The sequence below is a fragment of the Chiroxiphia lanceolata genome, chromosome 10 (genome assembly GCF_009829145.1).
Source record: "Chiroxiphia lanceolata isolate bChiLan1 chromosome 10, bChiLan1.pri, whole genome shotgun sequence".
In the NCBI taxonomy this organism is placed as follows: domain Eukaryota; kingdom Metazoa; phylum Chordata; class Aves; order Passeriformes; family Pipridae; genus Chiroxiphia; species Chiroxiphia lanceolata.
Genome location: NC_045646.1, coordinates 9,158,961 through 9,179,816, shown reverse-complemented (window position 1 = coordinate 9,179,816; position 20,856 = coordinate 9,158,961). Strand labels below are relative to the sequence as shown.

At 61.5% G+C, this 20,856-nt stretch overlaps 1 protein-coding gene and 2 non-coding genes across 14 annotated transcripts; all 3 read left to right on the top strand.

The window, feature by feature from the left end:
- The first annotated feature begins 813 nt into the window (after positions 1-813).
- EIF4G1 (eukaryotic translation initiation factor 4 gamma 1) lies at positions 814-19,399 on the top strand. 12 transcript variants are annotated; one of them, XM_032697442.1, is made up of 35 exons: positions 814-896; positions 1,950-2,010; positions 3,295-3,403; positions 3,501-3,587; positions 3,878-3,910; positions 4,499-4,519; positions 5,052-5,225; positions 5,582-5,681; positions 7,452-7,564; positions 8,591-8,683; positions 8,765-8,831; positions 9,195-10,076; positions 11,209-11,297; positions 11,506-11,692; positions 12,054-12,187; positions 12,440-12,577; positions 12,770-12,943; positions 13,023-13,220; positions 13,487-13,633; positions 13,728-13,964; positions 14,051-14,155; positions 14,554-14,707; positions 14,814-14,911; positions 15,010-15,112; positions 15,232-15,334; positions 15,960-16,216; positions 16,310-16,425; positions 16,583-16,755; positions 16,911-17,036; positions 17,120-17,201; positions 17,429-17,527; positions 17,648-17,782; positions 17,870-17,951; positions 18,031-18,171; positions 18,282-19,399. In XM_032697442.1, exons 3-35 carry the CDS (start codon positions 3,329-3,331, stop codon positions 18,461-18,463), a joined length of 4,905 nt encoding a protein of 1,634 aa, XP_032553333.1. In that variant the 5' UTR covers positions 814-896; positions 1,950-2,010; positions 3,295-3,328; the 3' UTR covers positions 18,464-19,399. The 12 variants fall into 12 exon arrangements, with proteins under 12 accessions (XP_032553333.1, XP_032553335.1, XP_032553334.1 ...); XM_032697444.1 differs by having other exon boundaries at positions 818-896; positions 12,458-12,577; XM_032697443.1 differs by having other exon boundaries at positions 818-896; positions 15,244-15,334.
- On the top strand, positions 11,343-11,419 carry LOC116792039. Its single transcript, XR_004358983.1, has one exon. It is a non-coding gene; the product is annotated as a small nucleolar RNA SNORD66 (small nucleolar RNA).
- LOC116792040 lies at positions 12,619-12,694 on the top strand. Its single transcript, XR_004358984.1, has one exon. It is a non-coding gene; the product is annotated as a small nucleolar RNA SNORD66 (small nucleolar RNA).
- Positions 19,400-20,856: the final 1,457 nt, after the last annotated feature.

The following is a 20,856-nucleotide window of genomic DNA, read 5'->3' as shown; positions in this document are numbered from 1 at the left end:
GCCCTGACCCAGGCTAGTGGCTGTGGGAGGCTGTGTCTGGGTGGATGTGAGGTGCTGGATGGAGGTCGGGACGGGTGTGTGGTGTTGAGTCGAAAGGCGAGTGGGATGGGTGCAGGGTATGGGTAAAGGTGCCATGTCTTGGGGGGGGAGGGTGGGGGCCATGTCCCCCGTGGGTGTGAGGTGCTGGGTGGGTCCTGGGTAGGTGCAGCTCCTCGGTGTGGGAGTGGATCAGACGCTGGATAGGTGCAAGTCCTGCATAAGAGCAGATGCCAATGGATACAGGTCCTGGGTGGGGAAGGTACCAATGAAGGCCACGGATGTGGTCAGGGCAGGGTTCAGGTTAGGGTTATGGAGCGCAGGTGAGTGCAGGCCGGGGCAATGGTAAATTCTGGCTGGGGGGAGGTCTGGGGTGAGGCCAGATCCCGATGCTGTCGGTTCCCGGGTGGGTGCGGGTCCCGGTGGTGCGAGTTTCTGGGTGGGTGTGGGTCCCGGCGATGCCGGTATCCTGGGTGGCTGTAGGTCCCGGGTGGGTGCGGAGTCCCGGCGATGCCGGTATCACCCGGTCCCCATGTGACCCCGGACGGGGCGAGCGGGGTAGGGCCGGGGTGGTGGGCGTGGCCTGGAAGGAAGGGGCGCGGCCTTACCGGACCCTTCCCTCCTGTGGGGCGCGCGGGACTGGCCCCGCCCCTCCACGTGACCCGGCGGCGCGCGGGACGGGGGCGGTGCCGGGCGCGCCTCCGGGCGTGGTGGCCCCGCCCCCGCGCGCCCCTCCCCCGCGGCGGCGGCGGGCGCGCGGCCCCCCGGCCCCGCCCCCTGCGCGCGGCGCGGTTCCGGAAATGGTCGTGCTGCGCTGCGCTGCGGCTGCGTCGGGCCGCGCGCGCTGAAGGAGACTGAAGGTAACGGGCGGGGGCGGGGCGGGCGCGCGCCCCGCGGGGGGGGGGCGCGCGCGAGGGGGGGGCGCCGGTACCGGGGCCGCACGCGCCGCCCCCCCCTTCCTCCCTTCCCGGGCCTCGCGCCGCCGGGCCCCGCCGCGCCGCCGCCACCACGTGGGTGCCGCCCCGCCGCCACCCCCCTCCTCTCCCACTCCCTGCCCCGTGCTTCGCTCCGTTGTTCCACCCGGCGCCACTCGTCCCGGTGGTCCCGCCGTGCCGGTCATCCGGCGGCGGCGGCGCCTCTCCGCGCCCACGTGCCGGCCGGTGCGCCCCGCCGCCGCCGCCACACACGTGCTCCCGGCGCCGCGCCCGCCTAGGCCCGGCGCTGCTGCCGCCGCCGCATGTGGTGCGAGCCCCGCCGCCCCCGCCGCGCCCGCCCGTGTCGCCACCGGTGCCCGCGGGGCCGCGGCTGCGGCCGGCAGTGACACGTGTCCTTGGCAGAGGCCGCCGCCGCCGCGGGGGGGAGCGGGACCGCCAGATGCCGCACCGGGCCCCGCGCCGCGCCCTCCCGCCGCCGCGACGGTGGTGCCGCCGCCCCGGGACGGAGCCGGCGGTTCGGCCGCCGCCTCGGCCTGGGGGCGAGGCCGTGCTCGGGCCTGGCGGGGCTGGCCGCTCCCGGGCCGCCACCGCGGCCTGTCCCGGCCTCGCCGCCGACGATCCCCGCCTTGTGTCCCCCCGTGCGCACCCGCCGCCCCGCAGCGCCGCTCTTGGCCCCCAGCTCGAGCCGGGCCGTGCCGCCCCGGGCCCCCCCGGGCAGGGACCCCCCGCCCCGCTGGCAGGCCCAGCGCAGGCCGCGGCCCGGCCGCTCCCGGCACGGAGGAGGCGGCGGCGGCTCCTCCTGTTACAAACCCCGCGGCGGTTCCCTGTTGCAGCCCCGGGACTGATTCTTCTCCCCCGGCACCGCCGGGCTGGTTGGGGCCAGGGCAGTGTGGGGCCGGGGCTGGGCTCCCCCCACGGGGCCCGGGCTGATATCTCTCTCTCTCTCTCTCTCTCTCTCCCCTCTCTCCTCTCTCCCAGTCAGTCGGATGAACGGTCTCTGCAGGCCCGCTCAGCCGGCCCAGGTTTTTCCCGCGGGGGGGTGAGTATCCTGCTCGCTCCCGAGTTGTCAGGGGCTGGGGAGACCAGGTCTGGCTGTCCCTGGGTGTCCTTGTCTGCTGTGGGACATTCCACCCCCTCTCTTTTGGAATGAGTGGTCTCAAGGCCAAGCTAAGCTGTCTCAGGGATGGGCTGCCTGTACCAGGCCCCTTCGGGTTCTCCGTGAGAAAGGGCCTGGGGGGAACACCAGGAGGTGAAACGCAGCCTCTGCCACCTCCTGAAACCCTGGCAGGGCCCATCTCCACTGCGGGTTCTGCTTGCGGAACCCCTGTGGTGGGGTGGCACCCCCATAAGAACAGCCCGGGGGGGATCAGGGTGCCCAGTGTCCCGGTGTCGGTGGGACGTGCCTGGCAGTGCCTGCAGCGGGGCTGGGGGCCGGCAGTGCTGACGCGTCCAGGCGTCAGGTTACAGGAGGCACCATGGCTTTTCCCTCGGGTGCCCGGCCGGCAGCAGGCTTGTCGAGTGCCATGGGGTGCACGAGACCCCTGGCAGGGGGCAGGATGGAGGGTACTGCCTCTCTTTCCTGCCCTGGCGGCCTTTGCACTGGGGCGGGGAGAGCAGCGCTGGCTGCCAAGTCCTTCCTGGGACAGTCAGGAGGGTGTCCGGGCTACCTGTGTGCCGGCAGTGGCGGGGGGCTGCAGGCTCCCCTGGGCAAAACAGTGGCCTGGAGTGTCAGGGGTGGGGAGGGGATGAGGGAGCTGCTCCCTGCCCTCCCTGGTAGGCGTTTGTGGTGTGTGCTGGGGACCCGGCGCCACCAGCAGGAACAGGTTTGGCCGGCCAGGGGAAGCATTTAGTAGGTCAGCCGGGGTGGAGCTGGGCACGGCTGACGCCGGGGTGCCGCCGGCCCACCCAGCCCCCTGGAGTTGGTGGTGGCCTGGGTGCTGGTGCCAGATCTGCCTGGGCACTGGTGCCCACTTGTGTGGGGGGCCCAGCCGGGCTTTGTGGTGTCACCTTGGGTGGGTCAGTCCTGCTGGTGGGCATGGCTGGGTTTGGGACGTGATGGTGAGCTCTGCTCTGCAGACTGTGAGGACCTGCCTGGGCTCAGGGACCTGGCAGTGCCACCCCCTTCCTCCCTGTGGCCCAGTGGGGCAGGAAGGGATGGCTGGGGGTCTGTGCCTTGGTGGGATGCTATCTCTGGGGCATGGCTGGTGCCTGGCTTTATGCTGGTAGGGCTGGAGATGTGCAGTTCTCAGGGCTTACCTGGACAGGGGACAGATACTGGGGTGCTGCCACCTCCAGCTTATGCCCACTGTCCCTGTCCCTGCAGATAGCGAGGGGATCCTTATGCACAAACCCATGAAATGAACAAAGCTCCACAGCCCACAGGAGGAGCCCCAACAGCCCCACACCCTGCCCCTTCTCCTGGACTGCCGCAGGTAACTGTCCCTTTTGGGGATGAGGGACCCAGCTTTGCCTCACTAGTTGGTACCAGGGGCAATGGTGCCATCTCCTTTCCTCCCTTCCTCCTTCCAGCCGACGTTCCCACCTAGTCAGACGGCACCTGTGGTTTTTAACCCGGCACCGACCTCACAAATGAATACGCCTTCTCAGCCGCGCCAGGTAAGGGTTTTGCGCCCCATCGGAGGGGGTGATAAGGAGTATCCAGCAGCTTTCTGCCTCCTGGCCGAGTAGCGCTCACTACTACAGAGCCCAGGAGCTCTGTGGTGCCCCTTGGGGCTGGCGTGCACCTGCAAAGGGAGAGTGCACCCGCGATCCGGATCACAACCGCTACCTGAGGACTTCCTGGCCCTGGGGTGGGTGGGCAGTCGCCTCCAATGGGGGTGCCCACTGAGTGACTGCTCTTCTCTCCTTCCTCCCCTGCCCCAAACCTCCCTCTCCTCCTCTCTCAGTTTCCAGCAGGGCCTCGGGCTATTCACCAGCAGGTACTAACCCGCTTCCCTTGCCCTGCATGCTGAACACCCGCCCTGACACTGCACAGAAACACCCAACGTGGGCCTGAAGGGACTGGGGAGCATGTGAGGACCCCAGAGCTGGGGAACAGGCTTGTCTGGGGAAAGTGGGGGACACCTCTTTAATTTTGGGTTGGTTTTTCTGCAGTGTCTCTCCAGTTCCTTCCTTGCATGAAGCCTGCAGCATGTGGCTGTGCCTGTGCTAACTCCAGCCCAGGCTGTTGCTTCTGTCTGTGCCCTTCATCCTCCTCTTCCTCCCCGCTTTGCTTGGTCTCCCAGAGCCCTGCAGTGCTGTGCAAGGCTCTGGACCTCCATCAGCCCTCTTGTGTGGAGGAGCTGCTGGGGACAGATCTGGTGACATCCTTGGCTATGCTGTCTGGGAGACCCTCAGACCCTTCCCTGCCCCTTGGGAGGTCCCTACAGGGGACCTCAGTGAATTTGGGATGTGGGCAAAGGGCTCCTTGGCTGCCTGTCCTCTCCTTTGCTAGCCTAGTCCCAGTGCCGGTAACTCCTGTCTCTCTCTTTCCCCTTTTCTCACTGTATGCGTGCGCTTGCTAACAGGGAGGATTCAGGTCTCTTCAGGTAATGCTTTCTCCTTGCCCCGGGGGGTGCGTGCGCGGACCTTTGCTTACCCATTCGTCGCTGGGCTGGAGCTGCTGCTCCCGGGGATGCTCCTGCCTGGCAAACAGGCCGGGTCGGGATGAACGGCATTGACCGGGGTGGGAATAGCCAGCTCCACATGCTGTCTGGCTCCGGCACGGCGGGACTACAGGTCCCAGCATCCTCCGCGAGCGCCAGGAACCGGTGCGGAGCACGCCGGGACCCGCCGCCGCCGAGCTGCGTGCGGCCGTGGCCGGCCCCGGGCGCTGGAGCTGCCGGCCCCCGGCGGGCCGGGCCGGGGCTGCACCGGGCATGAGCTGGGTCGGGTGGGCCCAGGCAGCCCCGCAGGTGCGTGGGGGCAGGATGGTGCCGGGGTGGGGGGGCGACTTTGGGGCATGCAGAGGGGGGGCTGCATCCCGGCGGGGTGGGGGGGTGGTGTCTCCCCTCCGTGTGTGGCGGTGCCAGATGGAGGTACCGGTGCTCCCGCTGACACTGCACCCCATCTCTCCCCAAGCATTTCTACCAGAACAGGGCGCAGCCTCCCACCAGTGCGTCCCGCGTGCAGAGTAACACAACGGCTCGGCCCGGCCCTCCTGCCCATGTGTATCCAGCTGCTTCCCAGGTGATGATGATACCCTCCCAGATATCCTACACACCTTCCCAAGGAGCCTATTACATTCCCGGACAGGTGAGGGCCGTGTTCTGGGCTCTGTGGGAGGGGGCTGGGATGGGCACCAGTGGGAAGTGTTGCCTGGGGTTGGAGCCCAGGTCTGTTTTGGGAGGGTGCAAGTGGTCCCCCAGGCTCTCTGAGCACCCATGAATTTGAGAAGGGTGATGCTGGCTCTGTAGAGAGGCCGCAGGCAGCACTGGTCCCCTCCCCAGCAGCTCCCCTGAGACACTTGGTGTGCACTTTGCTTGTGTCCTGCTCCCTGCCCTGGTGCCCATTTAGTTCACAGGCAGGTGTGGGGTTACATCATTGGTTTGAGGGTATGTCTGTGCCCTGCAGGGGACGTAACTGATCTTTCTTTTTCTTCCCCATTGCAGGGTCGCTCCACATACGTTGTCCCGACCCAACAGTACCCGGTCCAACCTGGCGCCCCTAGTTTTTACCCTGGAGCCAGCCCCACAGAGTTCGGGACTTACGGTACAGACAGAGGGGTTGCTCCGCTCCCTGGTGCTCTTCCAGTCCCAGCACTTTCCCCTTTTTTTACTCCCCTGCCTCTGGTCTCTTTTCATCCACCTGAGCTTGGGAGGTGAACACAGACCCCTGTACTTTTGCCAGCTCACTGTGGCCAACTTTGTGACTCCATTGCTGGCTGTTTTGGGGGGTAGGGAGTATTGCTCATCTCCCAACAGCACATCGTGTCCCACCGGTCCATTCACCCCCGCCCTTTTCCAAATCTGGGCTGATTAATGTTTAACTCTCCTGGTGGAGGGCTGGGGCAGACTTTATCCCCTGCTCCCCCTTGCTTGCTATCAAGGTGGTGAGCAGTTCAGTGCTTGCTGACCACCCTCAGCTCCCACTCCCCAGGATCTGAGCTGGGGTGCTCCATGCCTGCCCTCTCCTGGTGCTGGGGAGTGCAGTGTGAGCAGCCCCTCCTTCTTCCCCCCGCTCGCATGTGGCCACCCGGGCCGTGACTATATTTAGGCTTGGTCGGTCCTGGGAGGCCTGGCAGACACAGAAATGTGAGCTGAGGCCTCCGGCCTGGCCCCGGCACAGCAGGAAAGCATAATCGGGGCAGAGATGGGCTTCTCCTGAGCCAGGTACGTGCCCAGCCTCCCTCCCTCTTGCCCTGGGGCTCAGCCAGCACCTCTGAGGAGGGAGGTGGCCCCTGGCAGTGCTTGGCTCCCATGCTTGGGCCAGGGCACAGCTGCACCTTTGTGCACAACCCTGGGTGTCTGTATGAGGTTTCAGGATGGATTTACCTCCCCGTCTCTGCTTTGGGGCTGCTGTGCCTCTTCCCAGGGGAGCTGGCAGCAGCTTGCCCCTTGCCTACAGGACTGGGTGGGTGACTTGGCATGGTTTACCCCTTGATAGATGAGTCAGGTTGTCCCTCCTTTCTCTTGTCTGGTCCCCAGGGCTGGGCAGCTCAGGGTCTCCCTTCTTCTCCCTGTGCCTGGCCCATCCCAGCGTGTGAGGCCCATCCAATGCCCCTGTGTCCTTTCTGAGCAGAGGGAGGGTCCCTGTGTCAGGGATAAGGCAGTCACCAGGGCACCATGAGTGACTTTCAAGGTTAGTGCAGTGGGGAAGGCACCTTAGCTGAAGGGAACCACGACCCAGCTGTGCCTATCCCACCACACCTGTATCCTTGTGGCACTGCTCTGGAGTGATGCTCATGGATGCCCTGGCAGGAGCGGAGTGCTTCTCCAGGGCTGTGCCAGCCCTGGATGGGGTCCAGCTCTGCCTCTGGTCCCCAGCACGGCTCCCTTGTCTGGGCTGGGCTCGCCAGAGGCTCCAGCTGCACGGGGAACCCGAGCCCCTCTGCCTGGGTGTGAATGGAGGGTGTGGATGGGGCTGTCTGGTGCCGCCCTCGGGCTGGTGCTGGCCCTGGGGAGATAAGGGTGCTGGCAGCAAGGAGGCCGCCCGTGGAGCCAGGACGCCTGTACCTGTCATGGCCGAGTGTCCAGGCAGGGCTCTTGGTGGCGAGGAGCCGGTGGGCACGACGGGCGCCCGCGGGGCCTGGCTGGGCGTGGGGGCGGCGCAGGGACGCTCTCTGCTTCACAGGGAAGGAATTTGGTCAGGCCTGTCAGGCGGGTTGGGATGATCCAGGCCGGATGTGATGGGGGTTTGCTGCAGAGCGGCAAGAGCTCCCCAGACTCCTGACAGACCCCTGTGTTTGGGAGATCAGAGAGGCCCCAGGACGGGCTTGGAGGATCTGGGTTGGCTGGTCTGACACTCTCTCCTTTCCTCCAGCGGGTGCGTATTACCCGGCACAGGGGGTGCAGCAGTTCTCGCCGGGGGTCCCCACTGCCCAGGTCATTGTGAGCCAGCAGCCACCGATCCCCCCAAAACGAGAGCGCAAGACGGTAAGGAGCCATCTGCCTCTAGGCAGGGGGGGGCTTGTGTGCAGGAGGGGGTATTGTGCCAGCCCCAGGTGCTGGCAGTGTGTAGTATGGGATGCAGTGCAGCACGCCAGGGAAGGGGGGCAGCACAGGGCTGTGCCCGCAAAGGCTGGGGGGCTTAGTGAGGGAACTGGGGTGCACAGTGGGTGCCGGCGACCTTGGCCGTCCCAGCGGGCAGCGTTGTGCTGAGTCATGGCTCCCGGGAGGGCGGGGGTGCCGCGGCTGCCAACTGCTGTCTGCTCCCGGAGATGCCGGCGCTTGGAGGCCTTGCACGGGGCCTATTTATAGCGGGGAGCCAGGTGGCCCCACGCCAGGGGGTGGGGGGTGCTGCTGGGAAGGGGAGTGCTGGCATTTCCTCATCAGAAAGGGGTTGAGATCTGTATTTGGTGTACTGGGAGCAGGTCGTGTTTACAAGGTGGAGAGAACAGGGTGCCTGCCTGCTTTGTGCCACCCACCATAGTCCTAGCCAGACTCATGTGTCACCCCCACTCACACTGCAACAGGGTGCCCTGTAGCTCGGGCTGCACCCATGGCAGACATGGGGCCAGTGAGACTGAGTGCTTATGGTCTGTGCCTGGGGTAACATGGAACTTGCTGTGATTTCTGTGTGCTGAGGCTGGTCTCCTGTGTTGTCCCTGAAGTGGAAGGAGGTCCCTGCAGTCCCTGTGCCAGCACAGTGATGCCTTGGGATCCCCTGAGATCTGGAGATGGACACTGGCCTGGGGATGTGGTGCTGGCTCCAACTGCCTGGCGTGATGGCTTGCAAGGCACTGGGACAGGCCAGTGTCTGTGGGACACTGTGCCCTGTGGTGAGGGGATGTGGCACCCACTGGTCCCCAAGCTGTGCGTGGCTGGGGCAGGCACTGCACTGAATGAACCTCTCCTCTCCCTTTGGATAAAGGAGTGTTGGGCTTAGGGAAAGGGGGTGGCTTGAGTGCTGTGTCCCCACCCTGCCAACAGCTTCCCCTCTCTACCCTGACCCTTGGACAGATCCGGATACGAGACCCCAACCAAGGTGGCAAAGACATTACTGAAGAAATTATGTCTGGAGCAAGGACCTCATCCACCCCCACCCCTCCACAGGTAAGGGTACCCTCCAACTCCCTAACTGGGGCAGCAGGAAGTGCATGCAGCCTATTCAACTCCCTCTTTGCCCCCCACCAGGCTGGAAGCGGTTTAGAGCCCCAGGCCAACGGAGAGACCCCCCATGTAGCAGTTATTGTCCGGCCCGGTAAGTGCCTGTGCCAGGGCTGGGTGTGCCAGCTGGCATGGCTGCTGCCAGGCTACCTAGAGTTGGCACTGTGGGGTGTGACGTGCCAGCCCTGCTGTTCCTTGGTTCTTCTGGGGCTTGTGGGGTCAAATGCTTTCCCTACATACCTGAGACCTCTGTCCCCATGTTGGGTCCAAGAGTTTATGGGGGATGTGTGCTCGTCTCAGCAGCCCCCTGGGCACTGGAGGACACCTGTTGTTCCCATCACCCATTTGTGATATGGCTTGGCACATCTGTCCCTACTCCTGTAGACAGAGGGATCTGGGGAGGAGTGCAGGGTGAGCAGAGGATCAGAGCCCCCCATTAATGCCACCCACCTTGCAGATGACCGCCCGAAGCCTGCGCTGGTGGTGAGCAAACCTGTCTCCCTGGAGCCCAGCAAGTCGGCCTCCCCGTCGCCTCCCCCTCCCCTCATCCCCGAGGTGGAGCCCGTGGTGCTCTCGGCTGTGACGCTGGTGCCAATGGAGCCTCCCGTGGACACGGACACAAAAGCGGAGCAGGGCGAGGCGCCACCTGACCCGCAAAAGACGTTTAGCGCCATCACTACAGTGCCAGGGCCTGCGGAGCTGCCCCTTGTGCCCGCGCCCAACATGGACACAGTGGATGTGGAGCAGGAGGAGGAGGAGGAAGAGGAGGTTGTTATTCCCCTCCCAGAACCCACCCCGCAGGAGCCTGTGCCCCCCGAGGTGACGCCGGTGCCCGTTGTTCCCCCCATGCCAGCCGTGCCCATGGTGCCGACTGCGCCGTCGCCGCCGCCCATTGTACCACAGGCTCCCGAAGCACCCGCCAAACCCGCGTCCCCCAGCCCCCCACCACCCCGGGAAGAGCCCTGCCCTGAGCCCACTGCTGAGGCCAACGGGGTCTTGGAGGAGGTGCCTGAGCCGGTCCCTGAGGCACCTGTGTGCCAGCCGGTGCCAGTCCCTGAACCGGTGCCCACGCCCACCCTGGACTCCCCCATCGCCCAGCCCGAAGAGCTACCCCTGCCCAATGGGGTGGAGGGCACTGGCAAAGTGGAGCCGAGTGAGGAGCAACCTGAGTCGGATGTCAGCCCCATCTCAGAACCTGAGGAGCCAACCCAGCCCAGCACCCCTGCCTCCCCCCAGGCAGAGGAGGAGGAGGAAGAGAGTGAAGGCCCTGGTGAGGCCCAGGAGCGAAGCTCGAGTCCGGCTCCTGCCCCTTTGCAGACCTCGGAGGCGACTGCTCGAGGTTGGCAATGCTGGGCTGGGGTGTGCGGGGCTGTGGGGTGCCCCAGTGAGGTGTTGGGTGATGGGGGCCATCACGTGGGTGTGGTGCTAGGCATGGGGTATCTGGAGAGTGTGGGAGAACAGGATGGAGTTGGGGACACAAGACATGCAGGTATGGGATGCTGATGGGGACAGAGTGCCTGTGGATGGTGACATGGGGAGTACATCCACGTGGAGTGGGTATAGAGGGTGTGTGGGGTGCCATGGGGAATGGAAGTGTGTTTTATGGGATGACTTATGCAGAGGTGTAGGGTGGGTGTATCAGGGTTGTATCTGAGGACTATCCCCAGCCATTTGAGGACACAGGGAGGTGGAGGATTGGCAGGGAAGATGTGGGGCACCCTGTGTAGGGTTATGTAAGTACACAGGAGTGCCTGGGGAAAGTGGGGTGCTCTGGAGGTGTGCTGGGGTGAAGATATTTCTCTCTTTCTTTTTTTTTTTTTAAACACCCTGCACAGGAATGTTGGGGTTTCAGCGGGGTGATGGGAAAGATGGGTGCATAGGATGTGTTTATATGGAGTGCCCTATGCAGGGATACAGCCGGGGCTATAAGAGGGCAACCTGAGAGCAGGTGTGCTTCTGGGGAACACATCTATATGGGCTAGTGTACTGAGGTGCCAGGGAGAGGAGTTTATGTGGGGGCAGACGTGGTGTGTATGGTAGTGTCCACATAAGAGCTGCTCTGTGGTGGGGTGTGGGTGTCTATAGGGATCCCTGAGGAGGACGGAGAGCACTGCACTAGAGAAGTGGTGTGGATGGGAGGCTTTGAAGAAGGACAGGGTGAATTGGGATGCAGCATCTGGATGGGGAGAGGTGTGAGATGTGTCTGTATAGGTATATTCTGGGATGCCTGATTAGGGAGTGGGCTTCCTTGGTGGAATGTATGTAGAATTTGCAAGGCTGCAGATACCGAGGTGGGTGCACTGTGTTTGGGGATGGAGGCTGTACTGGGGTGGCAGGACCACATGCCTGTGGCCCCATCATGAAGCTCACTTGGTGTTACTGGGGCTTTGCTGGTGACCCAGTAACTGGTGTCTGGGTACCTGGGGGACTGGGAGGGTTCCTGTCTTTCACTTCCCCATCTCTCCTCCCAGTCGCCATGTCGGTGCCAAAGAAGAAGCGAAGGATGAAGGAGCTGAACAAGAAGGAGGCAGTAGGTGATCTGCTGGATGCCTTTAAAGAGGTGAGTATCCCAGGGGTGTCCAGGGATCACCCTATGTCCCATCTCCTCCTGTGATGAACTCTACTTTGTGCCATCGTGTCTGGGCCACTGATGCTCTGTGATGGTAATGAGGATCTGAGGCGGGGCCGACACCAAAGAGTGGGGTGGAGAGGGCAGGACCAGACTCTTGAGGTGACTGCTGTCCCTGTCCCTCTCCCTCCCAATGCAGTCTCAGACTGGTGACAGTGCCTCGGAGGCGGAGAACAAGCCTCCCACGTCCACCCCTGCCAGTGAAGCAGAGGACGTGGCTCCTGCCCGTCCACAGGAAGAGTCAGAGGAGACGTGGGAGGAGAAGGAAGACAAGCTGGCCCCAGAGAAGGGCAAGGCTGCTGGCCAGAAGTACGGCTACAAGGAAGGTGAGTTGTGCCTTGGCACAGTCCTCTACTGGCAACCACCACCTCTGGACCCAGTGGTGGGGAGGGTGGGGGTGGCATGTCCTAAACCTGCCATTTTCCTCCCGTCTTGTCCTCAAACTTGGCATGGGGTGGGGGACAGAGGCCCCAGCATGAGGGTCCTGGCAGGAGGCAGGGAGCTGGTAGCATCAGGCTTTCTAAGCGAACAGCGTCATTTTCATAGTGTACCAGGCTGGAGCAGCTCTGTGGTTGTCTACATCCCACCTCGCCGGTCCCTGTGTGGGCCTGGACTTGCCACAGCTCAGGGTGGAGGAGGATATGGGACAGACCACATCAGGGTCTCCCTCTTGTTCCCCCACTGCAGAGCAATGGAAGCCACTGAACCCTGAGGAGAAGAAGCGATATGACCGAGAGTTCCTGCTGGGCTTCCAGTTCATCTTTGCCAGCATGCAGAAACCTGAGGGGCTGCCCCAGATCACAGATGTGGTGCTGGACAAGGTCGGTGCGGCCCTGGAAATTGGGGAAGCATGGGTGGTGGAGAGGTGGGGATCTCGCTCCTCTTTGAGCCTTGTCAAGGCAGAGCAGGGACTTACCTGCTGTGCTCAGGGTCTTGTTGCAGCACATGCAATCACCTTTGGGCCTGGGTTCTGTGGGTGGAGGCACCTCTGGGGCCTTCTTTCCAGTTCCTTGTCCCGGCTCTGAGGCTGGGGGATGGATCCGTCCCGCTCCTCTGCCCCCGGGCATCCTCAGCCGTGTGTACCTTCGCAGGCCAACAAGACCCCACTACGGGCACTCGACCCCATCCGCCTCAGTGGGATGAACTGCAGCCCTGACTTCACCCCCTCCTTCGCCAACCTTGGCCGACCTGTCATGGGCAACCGGGGCCTGGTGAGTATCTCATCACTTCACTTATGCTGTCCTGCTCCACCTCTCTGTGATGATCAAGCTTTCGAGCCGCTGTGTCTGGGCCACTGATGTCCGTGATGGAGCTGAGGATCTGAGTGGGTGGATTGGGGACTCACTAGGAGCCAGCCCAGCTGGTCCCAGAGCAAAGAGCTGAGTTTCTTCTCCCTGTGTCAGCCCTCAGGGTTGGGTCCTCGCCGCTCCCAGCAGAGCCAGAGGAAAGAACCCCGCAAAATCATTGCTACTGTGTCTCTCAATGAGGATGTCAAGCTGAACAAGGCTGAAAAGGCCTGGAAACCCAGCAGCAAACGTGCTTCCGAGGAGGAGGATCCTGAGAACATCAAGACGCAGGTGGGAGCTGGGGCGGGTGGGGAGTGAGAGAGCAGGGAAGGAACGCGCTTGGCTCTTGCTGATCCTGTTGTCCTTGCAGGAACTGCTCCGTCGTGTCCGCAGCATCCTCAACAAGCTGACACCCCAGATGTTCCAGCAGCTGATGAAGCAGGTGATGGAGTTGTCCATCGACACGGAGGAGCGGCTCAAGGGTGTCATCGACCTCGTCTTCGAGAAGGCCATCTCGGAGCCAAACTTCTCTGTTGCCTATGCTAATATGTGCCGTTGCCTTATGGGGGTGAGCAGAAGCTGGGGGGTCTCCTGCTGAACAGGCAGAAGTTTGTTCAGGTTTCTAAGCCTCAGCTGAGCTCAGCAGTTTACAGGTCCTTCTGTGTGGGATGGGGAAATGGATGTGTGGACAGAGGACCAAGTTCAGAGTCTTAGCAGAGTATCACAAAGTTGTAGGGTGGCTTTTCCCTTGTTTGAGCAGTACCAACTTAGCTAGTCAACTTTTGGGGGAGACAGAACTCATGCTCCTTGTCTGGGTCGTACTTCTCCCTGCAGCTTAAAGTGCCCACAACAGACAAGCCCACAGTGACTGTGAACTTCCGCAAACTGCTGCTCAACCGCTGCCAGAAGGAGTTTGAGAAGGACAAGGACGACGATGAGATCTTTGAGAAGCGGCAGAAAGAGATGGACGATGCCAGTGCTGTGAGTTGGGGTGGGAGGCTGCAACTGAGGGCTGATGTGGGTGTCCTTGGGGTGGCTCTGGGCACTGAACTGTCCTGCTGTGCTTTTCCTGCAGCCCGAGGAGAAGGCCCGCATGAAGGATGAGCTGGAGGAGGCGCGGGACAAGGCCCGACGACGATCCCTGGGCAACATCAAGTTCATTGGAGAGCTCTTTAAACTGAAGATGTTGACGGAGGCCATCATGCATGACTGCGTAGTGAAGCTGCTCAAAAACCATGATGAGGAGTCTCTAGAGTGCCTTTGCCGCCTGCTTACGACCATTGGCAAGGACTTGGACTTTGAAAAAGCCAAGGTAGTCCCTGCCCTACCCTACCCTGCCTTACCTTGCCCTGCCCTTGCCTTTGGGAAGAATGTGACCCTGGCTCTGTCCCTCTATAGCCCAGGATGGACCAGTACTTCAATCAGATGGAGAAGATCATCAAAGAGAAAAAGACATCATCCCGAATCCGTTTCATGCTGCAGGATGTCATTGACCTCAGACGGGTAAGGTGCATGGAATGCTGTTGCCTGGGGACTGTCCTCTGTCCCCTGCTTGATCCCATGGAGCTGCTGGTCTGTGTCCTCTGGGTGCCAGCAATCCGTGCATCCCTGGGAGGGGAGAGGTGGGTATGTAAGTTGTGGCCAGCCCCAGAGACACCATGCTAGCCCCAGCCCTTGGTTATCATGGTAGTGGTAGTGGGCACACAGTAATCAGCGGCTGTTTAATGCAGGGGGGCTCCAGAAACTGAGCCCTTTTGTGCCAAAAGCTGCCACAGCACATGGATAATGGTGATGGCTGAGGCAGGAACCAGCCTGAGACTGAGGGTGGGAAGGGGGGATGTCACTACCTCCCTTCCCCAGCCACCTCAGTGCCCTCTTCCCTTCTTCCCTGCCATCTGCAGAATAGCTGGGTGCCTCGACGAGGAGACCAGGGCCCCAAAACCATCGATCAGATCCACAAAGAAGCAGAGATGGAGGAGCATCGGGAACACATCAAAGTGCAGCAGCTCATGTCGAAGGACAAGAGGAGAGGACCCCCTGGGCCGTCCTCTGGTGGTGAGTGCCTGGGCTCAGGGGCACCTGAGGCTACCGGGGGTGAGTTTCATTCACTGGGCACTGCTGGATACAGGGCTGCACCTTACAACTGTTCTCTTGTGCCCAGGGCGCAGTAGCTTGGTCGCAGATGATGGCTGGAACACGGTGCCCATCAGCAAGGGCAACCGACCTATCGACACCAGCCGGCTAACAAAGATCACCAAGGTGAGGTGGGAGGTGTGGTGTGGCAGCCGAGGCAGCTGCCTGGCCTGGATGCTGCCTTGGTGTGGGGTTCAGGGCTGACTCTCTCTCTCCACCTGCAGCCTGGATCCATTGACTCCAACAACCAGCTCTTTGCACCGGGTGGGCGGCTGAGCTGGGGCAAAGGCAGCAGCGGAGGGTCTGGCGCAAAGCCCGCAGATTCAGGTAGACAGTGTGGGACTGGCTGGGTGCTGTGGGATGAGGTGGGAGAGGGCATCCTTCCCCCAGCAGTTCCTGTACCGGGGAGGTGCTAAACTCTGAGACTTCCCTCTTTTCACGCCCAGCATCTGATTCAGGGCGACCAGCCACGAGCACCTTGAACCGCTTCTCAGCGCTCCAGCAGTCGACACCTGCCGAGAGCTCGGAGTCCCGCCGTGTAGTGCAGAGGTGAGGGGCTAGCCCTGCCTTGGTGGGTGGGCATGTGGGGAAGAAACCTGAAATTGAGCTGTTGTCAGTCAGTATGTAGTCAAGTTATGGTGTCTTGACTGGAATAATCCCCTGTGGCAAGATGGGACCTTGAGGGGGCTCGAAGTCAGTGGTGAGTCCTTGTGGCAAGGAAGGTTGACCCCACTTTGGGTTTCCTCCCTATGGTTTGGCACTTGGGAGACCACATCTGGGTGCTGGGTCTGCCTGGGAGTCCTGAGACCAGATGAACATTGATGGACTGGAGGGAATCCTGTGGAGGCTGGTGTATGAGGTCCCCAAGGAGAGCTGGAGTTTGGGTTTGTTCAGAAGAAGAGGAAAATGGGGTTTTCTCTGCAGTTTGCAGCAGGAGGAAGGTGTGGGCAGGACGAGGCCAGGCAGTGCTCAGCCATGGCAGTGGACAGAGTGAAAGGCAAAGGGTGTGAGTTGGAACGGGAGAAAGGGAAAAGTATTTTCCCCCAAGAAATGATCAAGTGCTAAAAGAGGTGGGGACTGGAGTGGGACAGCCTTACTTGCAGAGCTCTGCAGTATTGGGTCAGGGAGGGTGGTGACAGGCTCTTCATACTGCGTGCGTCTTTCTCCCACTCAGGAGCAGCTCCAGCCGTGACAGGTCAGAGAAGGCTGGGGAGAGAGGGGACCGGGAGTCACGTTCGGAGAAGGGCAGCGACCGTCTGGAGCGTCCCGACCGGGGAGAGCGGGCAGACAGGAACAGGTCTACCATCACCAAGAGGAGCTTCAGCAAAGAGACGGAGGACAGAAGCCGAGAACGGGAGAAGCAGGGCGGCCCTGAGGCTGTGCGCAAGGCTGCCAGCATGACGGAGGAACGGGACCGAAGCCGAGAGACCAGTGAGCTGGGGAGCAGCAATATCCCGGGGTCTGGCTGTGGCCTGTGGCTCTGCCTGTCTCAGGAGGTGCCTGATCCTTGATCTCTCCTTGCAGTTAAACAAGAGCCAGCACCTCCTGCAACATCCACCAAGCCTGCACTGTCGGAAGAGGAGCTGGAGAAGAAATCCAAGGCGATCATAGAGGAATACCTGCACATTAATGACATGAAGGTGAGAGGATGGGGTGGCCAAGCACAACACCATCTGGTCCCCCTAACATGCAATACGCTTCCATACATGGCATGGGCAGGGTGCTGGTGGTGGCTGGATGTGGAAGAGGGAGTCAGAGCTGGCTGTGGGGCAGTACTGACCCACCTTTTCCCTGCAGGAGGCTCTGCAGTGTGTGCAGGAGCTGGGCAGCCCCTCCTCGCTCTACATCTTTGTGCAGAATGGTATTGAGTCGACACTGGAGAGGAGCACCATCTCCCGTGAACACATGGGGGCCTTGCTGTGCCAGCTGGTGAAGGCAGGCACGCTCTCCAAGGAGCAGTACTACAAAGGGTGAGGGGCCGTGGCAGCCTGGTCCTAGGCTAGTATTTGCCTGGCTTTGAAATTGGCCCTGCCTTGAGCAGGGCTCAGCACTGAGAACTCCCGAGGTCCCGCCTAGCCGAGGGCAGGGGGACTGCTGGATCCTAACAGCTCCCTCTGCTCTGCAGGCTGCGGGAGATCTTGGAGATTGCAGAGGACATGGAGATTGACATCCCGCACATCTGGCTGTACCTGGCTGAGCTCATCACCCCCATCCTGCAAGAGGAAGGCATCCCTATGGAGGAGCTGTTCAGGTGAGTGCTGTGTTCCTTAGCAGGGCTGGCATGGCAGGGCTCCTCGTGACAGGTAGCTCAGCCAGGTTTCTTGTGCCCCACAGGGAAATCACAAAGCCCCTGGTGCCCATTGGGAAGGCCACCACGCTGCTTGTTGAGGTGCTGGGCTTGTTGTGCAAGGGCATGGTAAGTTCACGGGGCTCACATGACTGCCGGTTGCTGCCTTGAGGACTGGCAGCCTACCTGGGGGCCAGGTGACCATGTAGGGATTGAGCCCCCCTGCCACCAGAGGGGATGATGCGTGGCATCCCTTGCAATGTCTGGGTCATGGGGGTGGTGTGGCCAAGCTGCAGTATCTTTCTTCCTGGAGATGGGAAGGCATGGTGTGCTGATGCTGACTGTCTGTCCCACAGAGCCAGAAGACAGCAGGCAAGCTGTGGCGGGATGGGGGCCTGAGCTGGAAGGAATTCCTGCCTGAGGACCAGGATGTCAACAAATTTGTCACAGAGCAGGTGGGAGCTTGGTGGTGGTGAGGGACGGAGGTGGGCTGTCAGGGGACCCTGAAGGACCCTTCTGGGAGTGTGGTGCTCCCCTGTGCTGCCTTTAACAGCTCTCTCTGCCTGCTTCCCTAGAAATTGGAGTACACGATGGGGGACAGCTCGGACACGCCGAGCCGCAAGGAGCTGACCTCAGAGGAGCTGTGCAAGCAAATGGACAAACTGCTGAAGGAGAACCCGAACAACCAAAGAATACACGACTGGATTGAGGTGCGGATGTGGGTGCAGTGCTGTGTATTTGGGGGCTCCCTCCTGGCTCCCTCTCCAGCTCATGGTCCTCTACCCTCCCCCCTCCAGGCCAACCTGAGCGAGCAGCAGGTCTCATCCAACACGTTTATCAGGGCCCTGATGACGTCTGTGTGCCACTCGGCCATTGTCTGTGAGTACCAGGGTGCGGCAGGAGTGGGGGGGGCTTCCCCTGTTCCCACTGCCTCCCTCTCATGCCCCATCTCCTGCAGTCGAGAACCCATACCGCGTAGACACCATGGTCATCCGCAACCAAGCCAAGCTGCTGCAGAAGTACCTACGGGATGAACAGAAGGAGCTCCAGGCGCTCTACGCCCTGCAAGCCTTGGTGGTGAAGTTGGACCAGCCTCCCAGTGAGTGTGGGGTGCGGGTGGGCTGAGAAGGGGGGTGGCAGGTGTGTCCCCACCCCAGCAGGCTGGCTGGTGGCTGGAGAATGGCAGAGGTCCCCCTTTGTCTCCCCCAGACCTGCTGCGGATGTTCTTTGATGCCCTCTACGATGAGGACGTCATCAAGGAGGAGGCTTTCTACAAGTGGGAGTCCAGCAAGGACCCAGCAGAGCAACAGGGCAAAGGGGTAGCTCTCAAATCGGTGACAGCCTTTTTCACCTGGCTCCGTGAAGCCGAGGATGAGTCGGACAACAACTGAGCAGCTGTAAGGAGGAGGAGGAGAAAGCGGGGAGAGAGAGCGGGGCACCCCGGGGAGTGACTCCATCCCCTCCCACCCATGGACTTGCTGATGCCAGGGCTGAGGGACCTGCTGTGCCCCCTGCAGCCCCCTTCTCTCTTTCAGTTCTCTCCTTCCTTCCTCTGTCCTGGTTCTGTTTGTGAGGCCTGTATTAGTTTGTCATGATGATAATAAACGGATGCTGACAGAGGCGGTAGCTGCCATGGGTCCCCTTGGGGACCCTCCTTACCCCCCTCCCAGCACAGGCACACTGGGTCTCTGGGAGTGGGGCAGAGCACCCCTGGACTCATGTCATGGAGAGGGGGGATAGGATGGGGACATAGATCTCCCCTCCTCTCCCTCCTCCTCTTTCTCTTCCCCCCTTCTTGCTGAAATATAGAGATTATATATATATGAACATATTAAATTTGGTTTGGGGACAGGAGCGTGATTTCTCCCCCTCCCCTGTCCTCTTTCTATTCCTCCATCACTGCCTGGACCTCCCCCTCTATGGTTTTTAAATTTTAAATATAAATCATTCCCCCCCAGCTCCTGCTCTGACACCTGGGGAGGGTGTCGGGAACTGGGTGGGGTGGGGGGGGGCGGCCCCTTCTCTCTGGGCCAGGCTGAGTCCCTCCAACACCCCAAAAGCCCCCATCCTTCTCCCAAACGTTTAAGGCCACAATTGGGCAAGTGACAGGGCGGCCCCCCCATCCGCGTCCCCTGTATTTATAGAGCGCCGGATGTGATGAGCCGCATGTGTAATTATTAAAACAAGGATTCAATTACTGGTCACGTGAATTTGTAAATAATTTTTTTTTTGCCTTTCTTTTTTTTTTTCTTTATGGAGTATTTAATTGAAGATTTAAAGGCATCTTTTCACCTTAAAACTGGAAATAAAATAACATTGCTAAATAATGCCCCGTGTGCCGCTGTTGCCACCCCCCCACCCCGTCCCATGTTGCTTGTGCCTGGGCTGGTGTGGGGTGCCAGCCTCAAGCATGGGCAGGGACCAGTCTCCCCTGTCACCCAGGGCAGATGGTAGGTACCCCCCATTCCAGGCCTGGGAGGGTGGCAAGGGGATTGGATATGCCTGCAGCCAGGCCCCCTGGACTCTCCTCGCTGGCTCTGCCTGGCACAGGGTGTCCCATGGTGGAGCAGGCAGCCTTGCCAGCAGCTTGGCTGTGGAGCAGAGTCCTGATTGTCCTGAAGTCTCCCTTTTCCCACAGGCACAAGTGGCAGAACCTGTGTGGTCTCCTCGGGGTAGGAGATGGGAGATGTGTGCCAGATTCCCCCTACACTTTCCCATGTGGGAGGACATTTTTCTCTCAGCCCCCTCCTGCCTTGTCTTGCAGTTGGAGTGGAGATGGAGCAAAGCTGGGCCCTGCTGGAGGTACCCTGTGGGGTGTCCCTGTTGGGGACAGAGGCTGGTCTTTGCTGCCTTGGGCTGCCTCTTGCTGAGTCACCCTGGCCGTGGCCCAGAGGGTACAGAATAATTAACCAGAGGCTCTTCCCCAGATTAGAGGCTGATCTGTCTGAGCTGCAGCCCTGGCAGCACTGATGCTGGGAAGCAGTTGGCAGGGAAAGGCCTGGGCCCAGGGACTGGCCAGGAGCTCCCCCTGACTGGGAGTGAGTGAGTAACGAGGGAGCCCTTTGAGCGATTTTGGGTAACCTGCTTGCCCAAGGGAGGGCGGCACCCTGGCAATGTCCTCCTGTGCCAGGCAAAAGGTACCGCAGCATTAATTGCTATCAGTAGGTTTCTGAATGAACGCATCTTTGGCTGTAGGTTAGCCCCTCAGCCTGACCCTCAGCACTTGCCTGGATCTCCTGCAGGGGACGTCTCTGTGATGCTATCAGATGTGATGTCCCTAAGCCTGCACCCACCTGTTCCTGACCCAGGACCCCCTGCCATCGGCTGTGCTCTCTCCAGCATCAATGACCCTTCGGGGGAGGGTAGGGGCAGGCAGGGCCACATCACCCATTCCGTGGGCAGGCCTGGGGCTGAGGGGTGCCCTGTTGCTTCAGGGTCCCAGCCCCTTGTGCCCCCTGGGGGGTGCACGGGGGCCCGGGGCCAGGCGGGGCAGCGCTGTCCGCGGTGCTGGCACGGTGCTCTCCTCGGTGCCTGGCCTTCCTCTCCTCCTCCTCAGCCCCCTCCTCTTCCTTAGTCCATCCTCCTCCTCCTCCTCCCCGCCCCCCCTCCTCTTCCTCCATCCCCCTCTTCCTCTTCCTTCAGCCCCCCTCTTCCTTCATCCTCCCCGGCTGCCTTCATCCTCCCTTCTCCTCTCTCTCTCCTCATCTCCCCTTCCTCCTCTTCCTCCCGGCCTCCCTCTCCCCCGTTTTCCCCTTCCTTCCTCTCCCTCATCCTTCAGCCCCCC